The sequence below is a fragment of the Pelodiscus sinensis genome, chromosome 3 (assembly GCF_052426305.1).
Source record: "Pelodiscus sinensis isolate ZL-2025 chromosome 3, ASM5242630v1, whole genome shotgun sequence".
NCBI lineage: Eukaryota > Metazoa > Chordata > Testudines > Trionychidae > Pelodiscus > Pelodiscus sinensis.
The window spans coordinates 142,746,072-142,764,997 of record NC_143054.1 but is presented as its reverse complement, the minus strand read 5'-3'; the positions used below and the strand labels follow the sequence as shown (position 1 = coordinate 142,764,997).

The 18,926-nt window shown below is 54.5% G+C and overlaps 1 protein-coding gene across 1 annotated transcript; it reads left to right on the top strand.

Annotated features, from left to right (window-relative positions):
* The first annotated feature begins 892 nt into the window (after nucleotides 1-892).
* On the top strand, nucleotides 893-17,754 carry NFKBIE (NFKB inhibitor epsilon). Its single transcript, XM_006126550.3, has 6 exons — nucleotides 893-1,711; nucleotides 13,672-13,774; nucleotides 14,165-14,390; nucleotides 14,615-14,703; nucleotides 15,160-15,408; nucleotides 15,749-17,754. Exons 1-6 carry the CDS (start codon nucleotides 1,341-1,343, stop codon nucleotides 15,812-15,814), a joined length of 1,104 nt encoding a protein of 367 aa, XP_006126612.3. The 5' UTR covers nucleotides 893-1,340; the 3' UTR covers nucleotides 15,815-17,754.
* Nucleotides 17,755-18,926: the final 1,172 nt, after the last annotated feature.

Sequence of the window (18,926 nt, the reverse complement as noted above, 5' to 3'; positions counted from 1 at the left end):
CTCCTTCTCAGTCAGGGGCATGTTAGTGAGGGGTTGTTTTGGTTAGGTTTGGTTTGGGGGTTTTTTTGCTTCTCACTTGTATGCAGGTCCCAACTGATTTTTCTGTGGATCGGCAGCCCCCAACCCAAAAAAGATCCCTCACCCCTGCTTTAATGGCTGTGGCTAGGGGGATGGCCTAGTTTGGACCATAGAAATCTTCTCTGTACCTAAACTGATGTGCAGCATTGAGAGACAGTATTATGCAGTGGTTATAGCTCTGGTCTAGGCTGCACAGGTTCAAAAACCAGGATTTGCAGTTCTATTTCCAGCACTATCACTAATGCATTACTTTGGGTTAATCACACCACCTCTCTGTGCTTTAGCCTCTATCTGTAGACTAGGATAATTATCTAAAGCTAGACAGAGATTATAGGCAGGGCTGGTGGCACCAACTATGTGTCATGTTGGCCCACAGGTCCTATTACATAGGCAGCCATAGATCTTATTGGATTAACTTGGTTAAAATGTGCATGTGTGAAAAGCAAATCTCATTTGCTCCCATCACTGGTAACCGGCCTATTCAGTGTAATTTCCTGGAGGCACCAGCTATGGTGCTTTGTCACCCACACAGCCTAGCGTTGCAAGATCCCTGCTCACTTCTACCGCAGACGTGTCTGTGATTGAAAGAGCCCAAAATCATCACCAGAGGGAGGGGCAGGCCCAGAACCCCTTAACAAACACGACCACCAGCAAGGAACTGGGCACACATCTCAGTCCCATGAGCATCCAAAGCCGGGGACAGACAGACTGACTCAGGATGCTCCCCCCCCCCCTTAATCTCGCATGGAAACAGCCCCGCTGCAAGAGGGAGGGGTTGGGGAATGTTAGCAACTTGGCTCCTCGCATGGGCCGGGGGAGGGGGCAGCGCAGGGAGCCCCAAAGGGGCCGATCCCGCTGGCTCCGGGGGCGGGGTCAGACGCCGGGGGCACTGGCGGCAGGAGCGTGGCGGGCTGCAGGGGCGGAGCGCAGCGGGGGAATCCCGGCGGCTGCAGACGCCAGCGAGGCGCGGCGAGGCTGCCCGGCCATAGGCCAAGCGGGCTGGGGGCGGCGCCCTGCCAGGGCGGGCGGGGCTGTGGACTCACACCGAGGTGGGAGGTTCGCGTTCGGCTGCCGCTCCAAGCCACTCGCCGGGCATGAGACCGCCGCGGCCCCCGCTTGCCATCCGGCCAAGGACCCTGTCCCGGCCAGGCCTCTAAGCGCCCCGGCCTGAGCCCTCCTCCCCTTCGTCCGGACCCCCTCCCGTCCCTGCCCGCGATCCGGATCCCCCTCCGCCGGGGCTTCTTGGGGGGCGAGCCCGCGCCATGTCTGGGACTCGGGGCTCGGAGAGAAAGAAGGAGACGCAGCAGGAGGGCTCGGAGCTGGAAGAAGGACAATGTGACTCGGGCATCTACTCGATCCCCTCCATCCGCTCCCTGCCCGGCCCGCCGGGGGAAGGGGAGCACCCCCCGGGCCTCGGGGACACGCTGCGGGAGAAGGACTCCGGCCCCCTGGGCAAAGAGGGAACCGACGCCCTGGAGGCGGAGGAAAGGGTCGACTCTACCTATGGCTCGGCCTCCCTCACCGAGCCCCTGACCGCGCTGGGGCAGTTCCCGGAGGAGGAGGAGGAAGCCGCGGAGGGGCTCAGCCAGCAGCAGCTAGAGGCGCTCACCTACATCTCGGAGGACGGCGACACGTGAGTGACCCTGTGGCTAGTGCCCTGCTCTCCCCCAGGTGCGGGAGGGACGCCCCAGGGAGGGGAGCCGAGTTTCTGTGGCCCAGTTCTGCCCTAGGCCGGGAGAGCAAGAGAGCCTGTTAGTCCTGCTCGGCGGTGTAGACTTGGAGACTGAGCCGCTCATCTCGCACAGGGCCACCAAACGGCCATTAAATGCAAACGATTTCCAGCCCCGGCGTTTCTACAGTCACATTGACCCGTGGCTTACTAGAGGGGCGGGGGTCTGCGATCTGTGTTCATTCCCTAGCCTGCCTGCCTGCCCCCTGGACTCGACCAAGATGGGAAGCTGCAAATCTTTAGACTGGGAGCCAGACTGTAATTGAGGGACAGTCAGTGGAAGATTCCATGTCCTATCTCCCAGAGTCACCCTTTTTTCTTCTCCATAGTCACACATGCCCAGTGAAATGGACTGGGCATTTATCAGTCCATCTAAAATTAAGCCAGGTCAAATAGAACAAGCACAGAAAAAAGGAAATTGGCATTTACTTCTCAGTTCTGGGCTGTGGGAGCAGCAGAGTTAGGGCCCTGGATGGTACGCGTAGTCAGAATGATACAGAAATACATGTGCCAGTGTGAAGCTGGGTTTCTTCTTGTTTTGTGTCTGTCAGGAAATGGGAGACAAGGTCCATGCACAAAAATCTTCCCCTTTCACCTGGGAGAACACAAAGGTCTGGATAGCAGCTGCATGGGATGTTTTAGGTTGTAGCCACATGATCAAATGAGATATGTAGGAAAAGACGTGATTATGAAACACTTTAGTTCCCTCTGTGATGCAGGATAGAACCATGTTGGGGGAACATGGGTGAGCTGGCTACAGCACAATATGTGACTCATATTCCTCGACCTAAAATTACTTAGGCAGCTAACCTGTCAGCTTTGCAGGTTCTCTGGCTGAATGGATTTTTGTGCCCCTACTGAGGCAGTAGTTTAACCCTGCATCTCTTGTACTTGTGTGTTATAGCTTTGGATGTTATTAGCCTAAGGCCTCGTCTACATTTGCAAATCAGATTGAGGTGTTGCACAGGGCTGTGAAAAAATGTGTGTCCTGAGCACTGTAGTTAGGTTGACCTAATCCCAGGAATAGACAGTGCTAGGTCAATGGAAGATCCAGACAAGCCACAAAGTCACAGTGGTGCCAGGGGATCATTCTCCACTGTGTCTAGAAGATGAAGTCAGTTGGAGAGACTTTATGTTGCTTTATCTGGATCCATTTTATAGGGTTACTGAAGCTCTTGCTTGTCATGCTGACATGACCATTAGCCTCCAGCTAACTGGAGAAGCAATTAACTCTTGGTGGCACTTTTCACTCCCTCAAATAGTAGGAGGCTTTCCTGCACTGTCCAAACAGCTGCAACTGCACAAGTGCCCTCTCTCTCTGCCCCCTGGTGCTGTTTAAAACAGGAAATTGCAAGGAGTGAGGGGGGGAAATGCCTGCTATTTATGGCAAGGCCTTTGTGAGTTAGTGCTTAGAGAAGTGGGATGGAATTCGGACTGAGGGATATAACCCAAGAGTTCAGATTCCTGGGTTATAACTCTAACTCTTAGAGGAAGTGTGCTATAGTGGTTAGAGTAGTGAGGCTGGACTCCTGCATGTCGTTCCTGATGCAGCTGGGCCTGATAGTTTCAGAAGTGCCGAGCACTCCCCATTCTAGTTGAACTAGGCAGATGTCAAGTGCTCAGCGCCCCTCTCTGCATTCAGTTTTTCTGTGTGTATAAAGTGAGGCTAATGCTTGCAAGGCTGAATGAATGAATGAGAGGACAGCCCAGAACAACATGCAGTTTTGTTGTTCTAGGGAGGCAGACTTGATGACCCAAGAGGCCTCTATTTCTGCTTGTAGATTGCCAAGGAGCAGCAGTGAAGAGAATTGCAGTTGTCTCCCCTTGTGCTTTGCTTGAATTCACTCAGCAAGGTAGAGTTAGCATCAAGCTGATTATTTCTCAGCGGGTTCATTGGGCAATATCACTTCCTTGTAACCCATCTAATTATGAAAACACAAAAGTCCTGGGTTTAGAGCAAGTAGTTCCTGTTTCCTCAGCTGTCTGTGTTTGATTCAGTCCCTGATCTTGAGCGGCCAAACCATCTGTGGTCTTGTTGGGATAGAATGTGCTGTGAGTGCCCAGTGCCTTTCGTGGCACCTCTGTAATGATATTCTTCCAATCGGTAATGCTCTTTCCTGTGGGCTTGCCTGAGAGCCTGTGTCAGTGCGAGCTCTGTCCTCAGAGATAAGCTTGTTACCAGCCACTTGAAATCCTATCCAGAGCCTTCCATGGAAACTTATGTCAAAGGAGTGCGTGTAAATAAAGTCGATTGGAGCATCTGAGCCAAAACTGACTCACTCTGCTCTGAAACCATGAGGGGGGCTCTGGTGATGCAGCAGGGGTTAATGTATTAGCCAGCCTATCCTGGAGAAAATGAGTGTGATCCCAAGTGATACGAGTTAAGCCTCTGTCTAATCCCCGGTGGACACATTTGTTTGAGTTACACATTCTGCCTCATAATTGGTGATTTCTGGTTTGGAGATGCCAGGACTAGAATAGCGGGGGTGGGGGGACCTGCAGGTCAGGAGTGAGGTACACTGGCAGAGCTGGAACAGCGGCAATGTTGCAGGTCAGGAGCGAGGGATCAACAAAGTTATGAGACGGGTATTCAAGGACTGGCCTCCCCAGAGGTACTGCCATCAGGATTGAGGAATACCAAGGAGGTTTGTGGATCGGGATTCTTCCCAGATGTTGGTAGAATTGGGTGGGTGAGCTCCCACATGCATTCCAGCATTAGCCTCTGCCTGGTAATGTCCGGCTTCTCCTGTTCAACTGACAGTCTAGTCTGTCTTTGCTAAATTGGATCCCAGTGGACTGACTCTGTGAAAGCTGGAGAGGGGTTTTCCAGCCTGGGAAAGGTCTGGTTGCTGGCACTGGGCAGGCCGGAGAGTAATGCTTTATTTGTGGCCTAGGCTCCTAATGAACTCACCCTCTGTTCAGGGAGTGACTCAGGGGAACTCCCGGCCTCAGGCCCTCACCCAGGAGCTGGAGAAGGGGGGTGGCAGTGGGGCAGGCTGCCCATAGTTACTTTTGATGAGAGCATTTTCATTCACATTCCAGTTCTGAGCACTCCACCCTGCCCTCCCAACAAGGGGATACTGACTGCTTCCCCTACCCCTGTAGAGACAAAGTGGATCCTGTAGCATTGAGGTTATGCCTCAGCTTCCCCCATGTGTGCCATGTCCAAGGTATTTCCTCTTCCTGCTTTCACCATCTTGGGCTAATACTCTGCTGCAGCCAAAGCATGGCCCCTGCAATTCCCCAGGCTAAGGCCTATACCTCCAACACCGATGGCTTTATTGGCAATCTCCATGTCAATTTGGATGAATAGACTACATATCCCAGCATGCAATGCTTCCTATTGCCCTAAGTAACCGTGCCCCATTGCATGGTGGGAGTCCTGGTGCTCACAGGGTTCATCTCTGTGGGAAAGCCTGGGGGCAGATGGCAGTGTATTTTTACAGCAGGTGTCTGCAGCCCCTTACTTGGGCAAAGCTCGGGGGTCCACAGCTCAGCCTACTGCCTGCAAAACGGTCTCGGTAGTTCCTCCACACAGAAATGGGGCTGGAGCTATTTTGGTAGCGCCGAAGTATCTGTGGTGTCTCGGAGGAGGGGAAGCCTCACTTCCTCCCTCTTCAGAAGCGTGGTTAGTGTCGTGCCTGCTGATGAGAAATCACGTGCCGGAGACGGAGGGTTGATAACCAGGGATTAGGTGGATTCACGAGTTAATCCAGGTCCCAGTCCAGAGGAGATGCTGTTTTAGTCTTCCTCTGCATGGTGCGAAGGTGACTGGCGTTGGCAGTGGCTAAGGCTACTGGACTTTTTTTTTTTTTGCCTTGCCTGGGACATGGCTCTGGCCTGCTTGCATCTGTCTGGTAATCACTGGGCCTAGGCCTCATACTGAGTGTCTCAGTGATGCAGGCAAGGTCAGCAGCTGCCCATGGTGACTGAAGGCAAGGAACCAGCTCCTGACCTTGAATGATGCTGTCCTGAAGCAGTGTTCTTGCAGCAGCGTGGCTGAGATTGTGCATGTTCAAAGTCATTGCTCCTACACTGCCACTCACTCATCCACTCTAGGAGGCGTTTATAGTGCTGACGCTGCCATTCTGTTTCACACCACGGTATGTGCAAAAGAGGGAGAAGAGGAGTCACTGGTGCTGGGAGAACCCCCAGCAAGCTAGATGGAGTTTAAAGAAGGGCAAATGAAAAAGGATAGGGGGGGGGGATTATGAATTATGGGGAAAGCTTATAAGAAGCCTCACTAGCGGATGACTGGGGGAGATGTGTGAATCTGCCAGTCACTGCAGAATGTTGCCGCCCAGGAGGGAATGGGCGAATAGCAAATGGAGATTTAAGCTGACTCTCTCCGCAAAAACTTCCAGACACTGAGATGTATTAGGCTGTGATCAACTCCCAAGGAAAAGTTTAGAAGCCCCAGTAGCTCAAGATCAAACTGTAGTAAATGACCATTATATATCACTCCTTCCCTAGCCACTGTAGGACTGGATGGACAAATAGCTGTACTGTCTGGTTCTAGGCCCCTGACTCTTCAGCTAGTCAGACAGAAGGCAGAATGTCTCCTTCAGGTGGGGTTTGTCGTTGTGAATGTAACTTTGTTTTGTTTCGAGCTGTCTGGAGCCAGGCATGACAGTGCTTTTGTGTGATGCTGACCATCCGGCTGACTGATTCATCTATGGAATCATGAGACTGTACGTCCCACTGCTGCTTTACATGTTCTGGGCTGCGTGTGTAAGGGATTCAGGAGGGCAGCTGCTCTTGTTTCGAAGGGACATTTGCAACTGTAAGCTAAAAATCCAACAAAATGCTAGTATAGCTGTAACAGGGAACAATCCAGCAACTTATGGGGCTTCTCTGTCTCTAAATTCCCCAGGACTGATTCTGACACCCTTGGGGAGTTCTCACACTGAGTTATCCTGTTAATTTCAGTGAGGCTGCTTCTGGATTAGGGTACCATTCGGTATGTGTAAGGTTAGCCCAGTCTCAAACTGTGGTGCTTATATATCCATTTGCACACCTTTTCTCCTCCATTATTCTGGGATATGCCCTCTCCTACTGACTGAAATGGTATTGAAAAGTCTGTCTCTGTGGGGTTTGGGATGCTAGAAGTGAGGGATCCTACACCCCATAATAAGACCATAGAGCCCTCTTGCTTCCATTTCACTAACTGACTCTCTTCTCCTCCTTCCTGGGATGCACAGAGCTGGAGATGCTCTTCCCAATGAGAGGTCACAAGGCCACAGGGAAAGGTATGAGCTCACATAGCACCATCTTCAGGCCTGGAAAAATATGTCTACTAGCCAGGCTGAAATACATCAGTGCTTCAAGCCACAGCTCCGCCTGCCTGGTTATTGGGTACTTAGAGCCCAAAGACTCCACTAGGGATATGAAAGGTTAGTCATTAACCGGTGGGGGCTGGAACAGCTCCCCTCCTACCGCAGGACAGGGGTTGTTCCAGTTGTTGCAGGCGGAGGCTGCTTTGGACACGCTCGGGTACACAGTGGACAGGGTGGGGCTGAAGCAGCCCATGCTTACATACTCCCCCACCCGCACCCCCTTTAGTCAGTTAACCAGTTAAACGTAATGTTTAGCTGGATAACCAATTACATGGGCTTTTACATCCCTCGTCTCCCAGGTGTCTGAACTCTGCATCCATCACCAAATCACTCAATCCAGGCAGGGCCACGCCTCCAAAAAACAATTGCTGCCATCTCCCAACACACACACCCTGGTGAATTCTGGGTAGCCTCATCAAACACACAGAACCCTTTGCTTGAATGGCAAGAGAGATGGGGACTGAGTTTCCTCTGCTTGTGAATCAGATCGTTGCTTGCCTCAAAATAGTGTGCAGAAGAGACTGGGGCGAGTGGCCTTTTCTCCAGGACCCACTCTCACATGAAGAGCCTGATGCTGAGATAATTTAGTCCCTAAGCTCCAGGTGCCAGGGTGCCAATGCCCCTTTCCTAAAACCGGCATTGGCGCTGTCTCTCTGCACATGTCATTGCATCGGTCACACTCAGATCATTGCTGTAAAAGCTGACAAGGTGCTTTTTTAATTATAGTTCATACAGTGCACTTGGACAAACTGGAATCTCTCCTGGGCGAGTTAGTGGATTTTTTATGCCTGGCCCCTGTGTCTAGCAGGGAACTTTCCATTTGCCAGTGTCCTATGCTTGTCTTCTCTCTTCCCCCAAACCACCTCCTGCTGTTGAAACTCCAAGTTAGTGATTGAAGGACAGTGGCAGAGATGTATGTGGGGAAGACTGGAATAGTGGGTAGAGCGGAGGCTATGGGTCAGAAGTGAGATGGGCCTTCAGAGTGGGAGGTACAGTAGCAGAGGTGGTGTAGTTCAGGTGCAAGATGCATTTGTGGAGTTGTGTGGCAGAGGTTCCTGTTGGTCTGCTTCAGGAAGCGGGTGTTAGGAGGGCAGGTTAGAAGGCTAAACTGAGAGAACAGGATAACTGGAATTCCCCTGCTGCTTTCCTCAGGAATGTGTGCTTTCTGTTTTCCACATCTTGCTGCTGGCTCTATTTCCTCCTTTCCTCCCATGAACAACCAAGTGTTTACTGCCCACACTGATATTTGCATGATTTCCCACGGGTTTGCTGGGAGAGAGTGTGGAGGGGAGTGAATTTTCTCTTTAACCTGTGAGCAGGAAGCCCGAGTGGGGGAGGGAAGGGCAGCAATAGAACAAATCATGTCCGATGTTTAATCCTTTGTTCTGGATGCTTGTGGGCTGTGAGGATAAATGAGACTGCAAGGCAACACTGCCTGATTTGGGATCTCAAAGCCCAGATCAGGATCTGTATTGCCAACCCCACTTCTCAGAGGAGAGACTGAGGCACAAGCCAGAGTACTTCCTCAAGGTCTGATGGCAAGTCCATGGCAGAGCTGGGAATAGAGACCTGGATCCCACTCCCCTACTCGAACGGCAATGAGTCTGCGGGGTGGCTAAAGCTTTTCTTACCACGTGATTGGGATTATTCCCTGAGTATAGAAGCCATCGTTCTCAAGTCAGCCACCTCCCTTTGCTTGTCATGGAATCAGTTTCAGTCCTTGTCTTCTCTGCTTTTTCCTCTCAGCTGCTTGGAGCAAGGCACAGAACCTGCCAGTGCTCTGTGTAAAATCAGGCTGTGTTGTAATGAATCCAGAACCATCCAAGATGTCACAGCAGTGGCTTTGCTGCATGCTGAGTCTACTGGGAGCTTTTTAGGAAGAGAACTCTGACCTCCCTGCTCCAGCTGGGGATCATACAGTTAACTAAAAATAATCCCCATTAGCTGTTCATGAGTTTGAATCCCCATGTGGCCATAGGAAGAGAGGGGGGGCAGTGTAGATGCTGTGACCCACAGCTGACTGCTCTGAATGCCATGCAGCAGAGAGTGGTGATGCATGTATGTTTGCATCTGCAGTCTCTCTTTGCCTATCTAGTTAGTTTCAAGGTTGTTTCTACTACAATAGGCACAATCTCAGTTGGGACGACTAGGTTCTAACCCAGTGGTGCCCCAGGAAAAACACAGATCAGGCCGTTTCAATGGACATGGGAGATAAATGGTGTGAGAGGAAATGGAGGCTGTGGGAGGGGAGGAATCCCCTTGCCTGAGAGCACTTAGTATGCTAGTGGCAGGTCTGAATGTCAATCAAATGGCCTGTCCCACAGTATCATCACCCTTTGCAGTTCCCATTGTCCCCTTTAACTGCCCCCCCTGCCCTTTCCCAAGCTCCTCTCACACCTGCTATGCCATTTGGCCATAACTAGTGTTGGAGGAGAGGGGAACAAGCTGGTGGAAGGATGAAAGGGGGCAGAGTTAAGGGTGTGTCTGGTGGTGTATGGTAGCTGTGGCAATGAGACAGTGCAAGTCTCCAGGTGAAGGTGTAGAATGGGGATAGGGAAGATTTTTTTTTTTTTAGGTGGGGGGGGCCACTGACCCACAGAAAAATCAGGAGCCGCACTCAAGTGAGAAGCAGAAAAAAAACAACCAAAATCCTCACTGACGTGGCACCTGACTGAGAAGAAGTAAGACACTCCTCACATTTCCCTTGCTCAACAGAGCCTAGGGGGGCCCAGCCCTACGGAGGGGAGGCAGATGGGGTTGGAGCACCAGCGTGGGCTCCCCAATGCTGGGGGAGCCCTGAGCCTTAGGGGCCTGGATCCAGGTAAGCTGGGAGCCGCATCCAGCCCCTGGGCCTTAGGTTCCCCAGCCCTAGAGTAGAGGGTATATTTTACTAGGTGGCTTGCCTGTCCATTTCCTTGCCCTTGGGGGGGGAGGTGTGTGTGTGTGTGTGTGTGTGTGTGTGTGTGTGTGTGTGTGTGTGTGTGTGAACCTCAGCTGCTTTGCAATGAAGCCGCCTTTATGGTGGTGGAGTCATGTTGGTCCCAGTCTATTAGCAAGATAAGGAGGGTGAAGCAGTAACTTTTACTGGGCCATTCTCTGTTGATGAGAGCTACCTAGAGTAGTTCTTCATGTCCGAGTGTGGTGTTCTCTTGACCATGGGGCCAGGCACCTGGCTGGGCCAGTGGTATTCTGTATGCTCATCGCTGACAATATTGAGACCTAGGAAGGAGTAAGCCTGAGGTCTCTCTCATACTTTGTCGGGTCAGAGGGGTTTCCACTCTGGCACAAGAGAATCCTGAGCCTTTGCTTGCATCATTATGATGCCTCACTCTGGCACCATCCCCTCATGCCGCTGAGGGCTTGAGACCGTTGGGATCTCTGTGCCTGTTTCAGGAAGGCGAGGCCTGGCTGCCATGTGATCAAGGGGAAACAAATGTGGAAATGAGACCGGGGAGAGGAAATGCTCTCAGCTAGGCATGTCCCAGATGGCACTGACTTTCAGGTGAAAGTCCCAAGCATTGATCAGCACTGGCAACCCAGCGCACATTCCTAGTGCCTTTCCATGGCACATCTCAAATTGCTCTGTGGGGCTGTAAAGGCGGAGTGGTTTTACTCCCTCCATTTCGCAGTCAGTCCCCTTGCTTGGTCAGGGTCACATAGAGCAGCTGCCTCAAACCAAACTCTTTCTACCAAGAGCTGGGGGCGGATTGACACACTTGGGTTTTCAGCCTTCAGCATGTGACTGGCCTACCTTTCCCCGGCCGCCAGTTCTGGGTATGATGTGGAGCGTGCATTGGAGGGTGGGGGATTCCGGTGAGGGGACCGGCTTGGTAGGAATTGCAGGGGGCTCCATGTACTTTCACGCCCGGCCTGGCCTCAGTCCCCTGGGAGTTGCTGAGCTCCGGAAAGTGAAAGCAGCAGAAGTTTAAAGTTCAGTCAGAATTGCTCTGGAAAGTCCCGTCTTATCTAGTGTGCATACCTGCTGAGGCGCAAGGCCCCGCCTGCAGCCCTGCTGAGCCCAGGGGGACTGGGAGGGACACAGTGGGAGCTGCCTCATGGAAACAGGGGCTGTCCCTGGTAAATGGGGGAAGGTGGCCCAGATGCAGGAGCCACCAAGGACCTTGTCTGTGCTGAGCTTTGGCAGGAAGTCTCCCAGGGCATTTTCCTGGGGAGCTGGGAATGGTGCAGTTGCTGGGTAAATGGGGCCCAGGCTCTTTAGCTGCCATGTGGATCAAGCTACATGCAGCTCTGCCAATGCCCCTCTCTCCTGACCAGCAGCCCCCCTTTGCGCAGCGTTGTGCAATGGAAACTCTGCTTCTCTCCTTTCCCCGCTGACCACCAGTGGCTGCTTCCAGTCGGTATTCCCCTGGCTGAATGCCCCCTCCCCACACACGCAGCTGCCAGTTGCTCTTCCCCCTAGGCTGGGAGTTGTAGTTGTGCAGGGGGGCCCCTCCCCCACCCCCATTTGTTGCTCAAGCTGTGGGTGGCCACTCCTTCCCCCAGTGCAGCAGGGGAATTCCCCCGTGCCCATGTGACCCGGGGCTTCCCCTGGGGCAGTGCAGCACAGCACAACACAGACACTTGGCTTGGCTCTTCCTGCTGTTCCTTCCACCCCAACTTAGGGAGGGTCCCCTGGCTGCAGACAGATCCGCACTTCTGTCCCTCCTCAGCAGTGAGGTGCGGGAAAGAGTCCAGCACTGCCCCATGTAGCACTGTGCCTCCACCCCCCCTCTGTGAGAGACTACCAGTCACACTGGCCACCAGGCCTGGTGTGCCATCCAGGGCACCTCTTGCTCCCCCTACCCCTGCGGGCCTCCAGGACTCTAGCCTTTATCCAAAGTCGTCTCCCACCATGAGGGGGCTGCTGGGTCGCGGTGCCCCCAGTGAGTGAGCAGCGCCCCTAATCTCCCCTGTGAACAGCAGCTTGTCTGGCCCATAGGGGCACGTGGTGGAAGCTGAGCCCAGGCGCAATGGAGCACGGCTGGCGCGGGCTGGGAAGTATGGGGAAGAGCTCACCTCCAGGGCTTTGGACTCTCAGGGCTTGTTAGTGCCCCAGTCGCACCCCCCTTGCACCCCCTTTGCTCCCAACTGCACCCCGCTAGAAGATTGTGTCGTTGGCAGTGAGATTCCAAGCTGGCCATGCTGCCTTGCCCATTGCTGGGCTCCAGGCGCGGTTTCAGGTGCCTAACAAAGTCCCCTTCCTCATAACTGCATCAGCCTGGTGCTCTGCTCCACAGGGAATGCAGAGTCCAGTTCAGGGGTCCTGCCGGGGTGTTCAAAGCCTTCCCAAGGTTGGGCCTGGCTCCCACAGCGAATCATCCCTCTCTGTGTGGGAGACTGAGCTCACGAAGGGCTGGCCTGAGGCTGGAACTGTTTCCCACAGGAGATAAGAGACCTTGCTGTAAGCAGAACAAATGCAAAACTTGCCTCCGACTTAGTCTATCACATACATGCAGCCACCCCCGCACGCATCCTAGTGCCAGCCCAGTTCTCGGCCCGGCAGGGCCTTGTAGCCAGAGTGGTGGTGGTGTGTCAGTCTTTAGGTGCCTTGGAGGTGCTCAGACACCTGGCTCTGGGGGCCAGGTCTGGCTCAAGAGGGGGCTCAGAAGGGGGTTCATGGCTCTGCTTGGGGGTGGCTTTTAGCGCTGAAGTAACAGCAGGCTTTCTGTGCAGGACTGGAAATTCCCTTCAGGTCTCACTCTTGTTCTGACTGCTCGGGTGCGACAAGGACCAGTGTGAAACTCGCACGAGTGTGGCTCGTGGGCTCTCACACGTGTCTTGGCGTCTGGGGCCCTGGGCTCAATCTTCTGTGCAAATTTCTGTGGGAGCTGAGAGCTGGGCCCAGGTGGGGCAGCCAGCTCTAAGCAGGCAGTGGTAGGGGCTGAGTCCTGGGAGATGTGGTTCCATTCATCTGCCATGCACCCCCTAGCTTAGCACTGAGGGTGGGGGCTGGGAAGCCAGTTCTGTTTTTAATCTCTCCTCCTGTCGACCCTCACCCAGTTCATTCCCAGACCAGTCTGAGCTGGGGCAACCCACTCTTCCTCAGTGGATGCGGGTGTATTTCCAAGAATCCAGTTCTGGCTGCTGCCCTAGTCTGGAACTCCAGAAAATGTCAGGTGGCCTTCAGCTAATCTCCCAGATCCCTCCCCTTGCTGTGTCCCACGGCAGTGCTGCCTGCCCTTGAGCCAGGAAAGCAGAAGTGCTGTGGCGGGGAGGGGGGGAAAGAGAGAGTGGAATTCCCCTTGCAGCTGCTGGCCAGCACTAGGCTGCAGCATGTCCCTGGGCTTCCTAGACCTTCAGGTTTGGGTCCTGGCAGAAGCAACTCTGCCCTTCCTGCTTCTGAGAGGCTAGGCTAAGTTGCTGGGTCTGGGTCTCAGGCTGACGCTAAAGGGTTGGGGGCTGCTGTAGCCTGGGCATGGAAGGGTTCCTCTTCCAGCTCCAGGGCTGGGGCGTGGGAACGTTTCTCTCTGTGGGGCAGTGGTGTGGGAGCTGCAGTACTGACCCATCTCCTCTTCCTCCTCTGTGCAGGCTGCTGCACCTGGCGATCATCCATAGCGTGCCAGCACTGGCATTCTGCTGCATCACCCAGCTGCCCAGGGAGGTGCTAGAGATCCAGAATGACTTGTTTCAGGTATGTGCTGGGGCAGGAGGGGGGAGTGCTCCAGTCCATGCTAACCCTCAGGAAGGGACCGGCAGAGGGACTATTCCTCACATACCCCATTCCCCCAGACTCTGACCTTGCTCCTCACATACCCCATGCCTAGACCTCCCAGGGGTCTGAAACACTCTCACCCCCAGGGTCAGCTGTAGGTGTTTGGGATGCCTTTACTCAAAGCAGTCCTGCAGGTACCTGTCTTTGGCTGGTGTGTGCGGTACCCAGAGAGGACTCTAAAAATGCAGGCACTCAAACTGGCACAGTACGCAGCCAGTTAGCAGAGATCCCAAGCCATCGTGAGCACCTTGTGGGGCCCCTGTGTCCTCCCAAAGCCGCCCGTGACCCTGGCTGTCTTGCTGCCCGCAGACCCCACTTCACCTGGCTGTGTACCTGGAGCAGCCCAATGTGGTAAGGGCGCTGATCCACAAGGGGGTCAGCCTGACCCTACAGGACCGCAACGGCAACACCCCTCTGCACGTGGCCTGCGAGCAGCAGAACGTGCAGTGTGCCAAGCAGCTTCTGGAGCCAGCCCCCGGGGAGAGCACGGAGCCTCAAAGGAGCCTGCAGGACCTGCAGCTCCAGAACTGGCAAGGTAAGGAGCAAGGCGGGGGGGTGGATCCAGTGCCCAGCTCTGTAGCTGCAGGGGAGGCATGGGGGTGGGGTGCTGCGCTCCACACTGAGATGCCCTGGGCACGTACCATCCTTTGGTGATTGTGCCTGGCAGTGTCCAGCGGGGCCCTGGTCTGCAGGTGGGGCTCCAAGCACTACAGGGATACAGTGCAGCAATAGCAGCCTCTGCGTCTCTTTGCTCCCCAGGCTTAGCCTGTCTGCACATCAGCACCTTGAAGGGGAATCAGCAGCTGATGGGACTGCTACTGCACAGTGGCGCGGATATCAACGTCCAGGTAGGACATGGGCTGGGGGGTGAGGGCAGCTGGCCTTGGCATTGCCAGCTGTACTGCTCTGTGCCCCTTTGCCAGGTCAGTGTCCGGAGGAGTCCCTCTGGCCTCCCAGGTCAGGGATGCTGGATGGTGCCAAGACTGGTTCTCTAGGCAGCAGTGGATTTGATGGGGCATGGGCCCTTGTGGGCACCAGGCTCCCAGGTGGAAGGTCCCAGCTCCATGCCCCTACTCCCTGGAGCAGAGAGGCGAAACCTCTCCAGATCTGCCAGGAGTAGGCAGGGACCAGGGGCAGGGCCAGCAGGTTCCCTTCCGTCTGGGGGGCACGTGCCCATTGCGATGCAGGTTGTGCACCCCATCAGGGTTCTGCCCCATGGCCATATGCCCTGTGCTGGTGGCTGCAGGGGGCGAGAATGGGTCAGAGCAGGGCCCATTCTAACTCCTGTGCATGGTTGGTTCCAGGACGGCACAAGTGGGAAGACACCCCTGCACCTGGCAGTGGAGAGCCGTGACCGCAGGACAGTTAAGTACCTGCTCAGCAAGGGGGCCCACGTGGACGCCCCAATGTACAACGGCTGCACCCCACTGCACCTGGCCGTGGGCAGGAAAGATGCTGCCATGGCTGCCATATTGTACCACTCGGGGGCTGACACCCTGCTGAGGAACATGGAAGATGAGACTGCCCAGGACCTGGCCGACGGCAACGATGATGTGAGTCTGTCCCTGCTCTCCCCTGCAGGGAAACGTGGGGAGGGGCATCCCGGGAGCTCGCTGTGGCCCTGGGACGGGAGTGCTGGAGTCAGTGCCTCTGCTGGTGCAGCAGGGGGTGCCGTAGGGCTCAGGGCAAGGGGGGTGGGAGGAGCATGCAGTTGCCCTGTTTTCCCCACCCCACTCAATGACACGGCGATAGCCTGGGATCCCTTGTCAGTACTAACCCACTACTCACGGTGCCCCTCCTGGGGCTGGCTGGGCATTGTTGGCCCCCGCTCCAGCAGGGAGTAGTGTGCTCTCCCTGGCACTAACCTGATCTCTGGGCCCTTTGCCTTGGCAGCTCCTCGCCCTCCTGCCTTTCGATGACCTGAAGATCTCGGGGAAGCCGGTAGTGTGCGCCGACTGAGCGCCCAGACTCTGACCGACTGCGGGGGCCGCCCCCACCCAGCCATGGCACTACAGCTGGCAGGAGCGGAGCCAGCGCAGGAGATCTTTTCCCCCCGTAGCAGTGTGCATGGTCCCCAGCGCTCTGCCCGAACACCCTTGCCCTGAGCAGGTGGCAACTGGAGGAAGCTGGCCCCCTGAGCTCTGCACGAGACCCTTTGATGGTGCTTCCGGACTGCTGCTGCTCTCTCCCCCACCTGCAATGGGAGCAACCAGCGGGGGGCTCCAGTCTCAGATTGTATGGAGGAGTAGCTGGGAGGGGGTTTCCTCATCCCAGACTCTGCAGTGGGGGGGTGCTGCTTCCCTACGCCTCTCAACACTGCTGGAGCAGTTGTGGGGGCTCCCATCACCCTTCCCAGGGAGACATAAACACTTGATTTTTATGCCCAAGTTCTGGGCCTCGTGGTTTCCCCAGCAACCGCAAGGGGCTGCGCACTCTGACTTCTTGCCGCTTGAAACCTTCAGCACCTCAGGGGCAGAACTGATCCCTACCCCTACCAGCCCCTCTCCAACCAGGGGGAAGCTGGGTCAGATCTGACATGAAGATAAGCAGGAGCCATTGTCTGGAGGGATGTAGTTGGATGGGGAGATACAGAACCTAGTACGGGGCCCGTTAGCCTGTTCCCAAGGAAATCCCATTCCCTGTCGCTCTTCCTGCGAGAACCCAGTGTAGCTAATGCTGCTCCCATGATGGGTCAGTTCCAGCCTGCTAACCTGCACTCCCCACTGCAGTCGTAGCTGGACTCCCAGCAGGAGGGGCGGGGAAAACGGGGGTTTTATTCTTAGTTCTGCTACTGAGTGGCTGTGTCACCTGAGGCAAAGTGCCTTGCCCTGCACCTCAGTTTCCCCCCTGAAAGGTAAAACACACAGAGCAGTGCTCATGCGCATGTAGAAAACTTGCTCCCAAGCTCAGTAAAGGGCCTGGAGATGCTCCCGTGAAAGAGACTGGAGAGGGGCCAAGGGTCCTCCTTGATGATTAGTCAGTTCCCCTCTTGGGGCTATGTTTCCCTCACCCCACCCCCAACGCGGCTGCTGCTCTGTGGCAGGTGTATACATAGGGAGTGTAGCACTGGGGAGCCGTGGGTGCCCAGGACCCCATTTAAGCTGGCAGTGTTCTCAGCTCGCTGCTTCGACCTGGCTGTTTCTTGCGTGGGGGCAAGTCCTGGATGGCGCAATCACCCAGGATGTGCTGGAGAGCCTGCTCCTTCCTCCCCAGTTCTTGGAAGGGCTGCTGCAGTGGAGTTTTGCCAGGAAAAGCTGCAGAACTTCTTAGCAAGCTCTTTGGGAGTCTCGGCGTAGCCTCTGTGGCTCCTCTGGGCTGCTCCAGGTCATTTGCTCTTTTTCTTTCTTACTCCCGCATTTTAGCATTTATTCCCGCCCTGCTGAGGTCAAAGATGTGTTGAATGTACTGGCCTCAGTCAAAATCTAGTGGCAATGGCTCAGGGGTGGCTCGGGAGAGCTGTCTTCATTTTGATGTGATCTCCTGGGTCTGCTCCGGAGAGACCTAGCACTGGACGAGCGGAAGGAGCAGAGGCTCAGGACTGAGGGTAGAAGTGTGTGCCAGGAGGGTGGGGGTTGAGAGAAGAACTGGAGGGAAATTATTTTTCAACTGGGGAGCCTTTTAAAAGAATCATCTCTGAAAATCTGGTCTATGCTGCCACCTTGTGGCCGCTGATGGTATTGCAACTCGACACTGCTGCAAGTTCCTTGTGTGGCTGGGTCTCTGTGCTGAGCCCCTGGCAAGGTGCGGTTTGCTGGCTGCTCTGACTCCTGTGACAGGGACGGTGGGGAGGGGCCTCAGGTGTGGTGCTAGGGAAGCACAGATGGCCTGGCCTGTTGCTGGTGGGTAGATCAGAGGCATTCAAATGTTATTTAAAGAATAAATGGATCAATCCTCTAGCATCCTTGATGTCTGTGCTGATACCACTCTCCTCCTCTGCCCTCATGACTTTGTGCTGGGGGAATAGCCAGCTTGGGAGGGGGGATGCTGCTGCTCAGCCCCCAAGAAGGCACTCTGGGAGCCGGGGTGAAGTTGTGGTGGCACTGTCCTGCTGCCAGTGCTAGAGCTGTGGTTCTGGAAGTACTTGTACCTTGAGCCAGTTGGTGGAGACTGACCACTAGTGCACTGGGAGATGCCTGGAGGTTACTGGGTGCCAGGCCGGAGCACTGGCCACTAGGGCCACGTCCCAAAGGCAAACAAACCAACCGGCCTCAGCATTGCAGGGGTCTGTCGGCTGGGCTGCATTTGGATCATTCCAAACAGCTTTCTGCAGGACCCTGTGGGGCTCAGAGGACTGAAGTGGAGAGAGCAGGGGCCGTGCAGTGGCTGCCAGAGCTTCTGGGCTTGAGTCTCAGCTGTGGGAGGACAGAGTGGTCTGGTGTCTCGCAAAACTGGGAGACTGCGTAACAGAAGGACCCATTAAATTATCATTGCCAAATGCAAAGACATGCATATTGGAAAACATAACCCCTAACAATCCCTACACAATGCTGGAGTCTAAATTAGCTGTTATCACTCAAGAAAGAGATGTTGGAGTTACTGTGCATAGTTCTCCAAAAACATCTGCTCAGTGTGCACCAGCAGTCCAAACTGATAATGTTAGGAACCATTACGAAAGGAATAGATAATAAATCAAAACACCTGTATACATCTGTTACACCCAGCCTTCAAGCACTGTGTGCAGTTCGGCAGGCCCCACCTCAAAGATATATTAGAAATGGAAAAGGTATAGGGAAGGACAACACAAATAAGGGTATGGAATGGTTTCCATTAGAGGAGAGATTAAAAACACCTGGGAGTTTGCAGCTTGGAAAAGAGATGACATGGGGCAGGGAAATACGCTGGAGATATACAAAATCATGAGTGATGTGGATAAAATGAATAAGAACATGTTATTTATCCAAGAAATGAACAGGAAACATGTTTAAAAGGATGTACTTCTCACAATGCAATGTAGCCCTTGTTGAGGGTGTGTTGTGAAGGTTAACACTATCACAAGCTAGATAAATTTATGAAGGATAACTCCATCGCTGGCTGGCAAGGTACAACTTCGTGCTCTGGGTGTCCCTAGGCC

What these genes read in the sequence shown, in the direction of transcription:
- NFKBIE (XM_006126550.3), top strand. Translation starts at nt 1,341, where the DNA reads ATGTCTGGGACTCGGGGCTCGGAGAGAAAGAAGGAGACGCAGCAGGAG. An exon ending in ATCTCGGAGGACGGCGACAC is followed by an intron (nt 1,712 to 13,671) that starts GTGAGTGACCCT and finishes TCCTCTGTGCAG; the next exon opens with GCTGCTGCACCTGGCGATCA. An exon ending in TGGCCGACGGCAACGATGAT is followed by an intron (nt 15,409 to 15,748) that starts GTGAGTCTGTCC and finishes TTGCCTTGGCAG; the next exon opens with CTCCTCGCCCTCCTGCCTTT.